The 4,125-nt window shown below is 33.9% G+C and overlaps 1 protein-coding gene across 1 annotated transcript; it reads right to left on the bottom strand.

Annotated features, from left to right (window-relative positions):
• Positions 1 to 417: 417 nt before the first annotated feature.
• On the bottom strand, positions 418 to 1,681 carry LOC130825029 (probable carboxylesterase 5). Its single transcript, XM_057690057.1, has one exon. The coding sequence runs from the start codon at positions 1,569 to 1,571 to the stop codon at positions 606 to 608; it is 966 nt and encodes a 321-aa protein (XP_057546040.1). The 5' UTR covers positions 1,572 to 1,681; the 3' UTR covers positions 418 to 605.
• Positions 1,682 to 4,125: the final 2,444 nt, after the last annotated feature.

Below are 4,125 nucleotides of genomic sequence, written 5' to 3'. Positions count from 1 at the left end.
AGGATAATATTCTTAGTACATATCTTGTATTTATTTCCTTATTTTTGTGATTTCCTTTGATTCTAGTCGATTAGGTTGTATGTGTATACATATGTTTGGCAAGGCCAATGAAGAGACCAGAGTCATTGTTGTGTAATCTTTCATGGCGACATCTTCTTTTATGGGCATGGACATGGATTATTGCCTCAATTCCCCAGACCTTGATCCTCCTTAATGATTTTCTTACTAACATCTAATTGAAGTGGTTAAATTCAATATCAAAGGAAGTAGTACATTGTGTAGAAGCAAAGTTCGCCAATATAAAAATAATTTATTAGCTAAATGCATCTGCATCCATATCAAAGCTAAAAAAATAGAGTCAACTAAAAATGACTGTTATACATAATATAATCAATTAATTATACATAAACAACGACATGAAATTGTAATTGATTTGCCATTTAAAGATTCAATATAATTGATCTTACCAATTAAAACAATGGATCAAGAACTCAAGAACAATTTACAAATAACATTGCAAAACTGCAGTCCAATTGAACCAGTAAGCATTTGACAATTATTTCCATACTTTTAATACAATTTATAGCTAATACCTTGTCTGAGACTCAAGATCCCTGATTATAGATGAAAGAAACAATCCTTTTACGAACAGCTACAGCCTGAGGATCCAAATGATCCGAAAACATAAAGCAATGATCTTTTCCTTTGTTCACCATCATCTCAACTGTCCCTTCCCATCCACTAGTCTTCAATTCCTCAACATACTTCTCGCCTATATTATACAATCCAAATCTATCATTTTCAGCAAGGATTACCAACACTTTATCACATCCAATCCTAGCTAGATCCTCTACAGCAGGCTTCATCCTAGGATCCTGAGGCCCCTTATTAGTAGGACACATATACATCCAATTTTCGTCTCCCTCCGCAAAATAAGGATGAATCAAGATCATCCCTTCTACGTTAGCATCCCCAGGAAGTCCCAAACTTCCTACTTTAGATAACAAAAAATGAGACATATTTCCACCTACAGAATTCCCACTGATAAAGATTCGGTGAAGATCAGCGTGATGATTGATCCAGGGGTCAGGTCCAGAGCCGTTATTGTGTGATGTCACCCACTGGAGTGCAGCCCATACTTGCTCATAACAGGCAGGGAGTTTACGCTCAGGGAAGAGACTGTACTCGATTGAGACTGAAATGACATTAGCTTTAACAGTAATGTCGGCAACAAAGTGTGTGTACTCTTCTGAAAAAGCAGACCCTGTACAGTACGCTCCGCCATGGATGTAGAGAAATACTGGAAGTTTATTTCCTGCAGATGTAGTGCACGCGCTATTTGTGGACATACATGAAGGGAGAAAAATTCGAACAGAAAGATCCAAGGAGATATCCACATCTTTGATTAAAACATCAGGGGAAGTATAAGAGGACGGAGGAATTTTAACAACAGGAGGCATGAAGACATGGATGCGACCGTCTTTAAGGACATTGAAGAACAGGAACTTTTGGGCAATGTCTGAGTCGGTGTAGTTCCAATCAGATGTATTCAAGTTGGCGTACGAAGGCATACTTGTTTTTGTGTGGTCTGTGTAGGTGTTGAAAATGAAGACAAAAATGGATGTGGATGGATGAGGATATCAATCTAGGGTTTACAAAAATGTGATGATGAGGACTGAGGAGGGTTTCATGTTGACTTTTAAGCACGTTCAACCACGTTCCAGCAAGTCATTTACTCCGTTTGTCATTACGGTGATCGTGTCGGTTTCGAATGAATGTCATTCGGTTTAGTTAAATTCGGGTCGATTACTTTTCGGATGCGTGTTACGACGGGTCACACTCGGGTCAGGTCGATTTGTCACGATTTGGTTGAAGATCAGTTATTCGACATATCGGGTTTGCATCGGTTTAGTGTAGGTTGAAGTTCGAGTCGAGTGTCAATACAGGTATTTTTTTTAAAGTAGTATTCGGCTATGAGTTACTAATTACAATCGATCAAGTCAATGTCACATAAAGTCGCTAGTCATATTTTAATTCATGGCAAGATTCTCTTTACTTAAGGGAAATACTTAAAATGCAAATCAATTAGTGATTATTACTTTGTCACTTTTACTTGTTTGACTATAAATTAAAATTAAAGTTATATCATTTTTCATCTAATTTGATTGACCATTGATTATTAACTCTAAATATATAAAACCATGTATTTTTAAAATTTAATTTATAAAAATATCTATCACTTTATTAGATTAACTAATAAGATGATTGAAAATGAGTTGATCAAACTTCTATGTTAGAAATTGGTTCAGATTTACAGCAGTTCGATTAAAATTGGTTCGGGTTAAGTCGGATATAGCCGGGTTGAGTTCGGTTTCAAGCATGATATGGGTCAGATATGACTCGATTTGATCACTATTAGGTTCGGGTAATCTCGGTTAACGGTTGTATGTCGGTTATAAAAATCAGACGTAGTTCAGATTCAATTTTTCCATTTTCGATTGTCAATCGGTTCAGGTGCAACTTCAGTTCGTTAAGCCTAAAAAAGAAGCGCATTTTCGGGTCGGATAACTTTAGATTTCAAGTCGGGTCATATTTGAACAGCTCTACAAATCACAAGATTTATTTTTTAGTTACTATTCATTAAACATGTTTTAATTAATATTTTATTTTTAATCGATGCATTAAAAAATAGTCAAATAATATTTTTTTTTGATTCGTTTCAACATAAAGTTTATTAACATCTAGTGCATTGACTATCAAGTATTAAATTAGTGCATTGACAATCGTACGTGCAAACAGCAAGTAAAACATTTGAAACAAAAGTGAGGAAGTACTAATTTTTATCAAATTAGTGCATTGGCTATTAAGTATTAAATTCGTTTCAAAATAAAGGTATGTAACGTTATATGACTATGGTAGTATGAGTATTGTTAGCATGCAAAGAGTCTTGTAAATTGAGTTTTAAAAATAAAAACTCATCTAAACACTTATAGGAAGTCTCTTGAGCGGGTTACTCGAAATCAAATTCGTTCCAAACCGCTTGAAACCGTCTAGAAATCGAAATCGTTCCATAAAAAAGTTGCCGGAACCAGATCGGAACGGGTTCATCCGGTCCAACGGTTCCTTGGAACCGAAACTAGACCGGAAATGTTCATCCGGCTCAGCGGTTCTTTGGAACCGATCAAAACTAGCCGTTGTGTATTTCTCTATAAATACTCCACGCTTTCATTCATTTTCATTCACAATTCATCTCTTCTCTTACTCTCCCTACTTATTCTCTCTACTTAATTACTTAATTACGCAATTATTCTCTTAATTACATAATAAGAACTTAATTATTTCTTAATTATATAATTAGTTTTTTAATTATTTATTTATTTCTTAATTACATTATTATATATTATGTCTTCATTTTTTAAAAAGCCTCTAAAAAAGTTACTAAAGTGGCAAAATAATTGGGAGGTTCTAGCTCTAAAAAAATACAACTACAACTCTGTCGATATCAACAACACCTTCGATTAGTAATTATAAACCAAATTGTCCAAAAGGGTACAACCAAGAATTACACAAATTGAAGAAGAAGAAGAAGAAGAAGAAGAAGAGAAACAAACGACCCATATTTGAGATAATTAGATCTCGACAATCATCAATGAGATCACTAAAAGTAGAAAAAAAATAACAACAACAAAAACAAGCTCGTGGTAAACGAGTCAATTTTCAAAGTATCGATTAGTTTTAAAATTTTATTCTGCAAATTGATTAAATTTTAAATTATTATTTATTGTGGTATTTGAGTATTTTATTTATATATTGTGGTATTTGAGTATGTCTTTATGTTTAAATTTAGATGAAGATGAACCAGTAAGATAACCTTTTCTGGCAATCCCACCTCCTAGTGGTAGAGCTGTTTTACATGTGTGGTCGTATTTAACAAAACAACCAACCGATAATCTGGATGTTTTCTTGTGCACTTGTCAAATTTGTGAAAGTTAAGGGGTAAAACCTTTAGTTTCATACAATTTTAGCAGAGGTAAATACTTTTTATTTTTTTATACATGATATTTATATTTAGTTTCATTTATTGTGTTTTGTGAATACGTGTTATGTGGTGGTACGGGATCTTTC

Source organism: Amaranthus tricolor, chromosome 10, assembly GCF_026212465.1.
Source record: "Amaranthus tricolor cultivar Red isolate AtriRed21 chromosome 10, ASM2621246v1, whole genome shotgun sequence".
Classification (NCBI taxonomy): domain Eukaryota; kingdom Viridiplantae; phylum Streptophyta; class Magnoliopsida; order Caryophyllales; family Amaranthaceae; genus Amaranthus; species Amaranthus tricolor.
The sequence above is the reverse complement of the archived record's forward strand: the minus strand, read 5'-3'. Positions and strand labels throughout refer to the sequence as shown.

What these genes read in the sequence shown, in the direction of transcription:
- LOC130825029 (XM_057690057.1), bottom strand. Translation starts at nt 1,571, where the DNA reads ATGCCTTCGTACGCCAACTTGAATACATCTGATTGGAACTACACCGAC.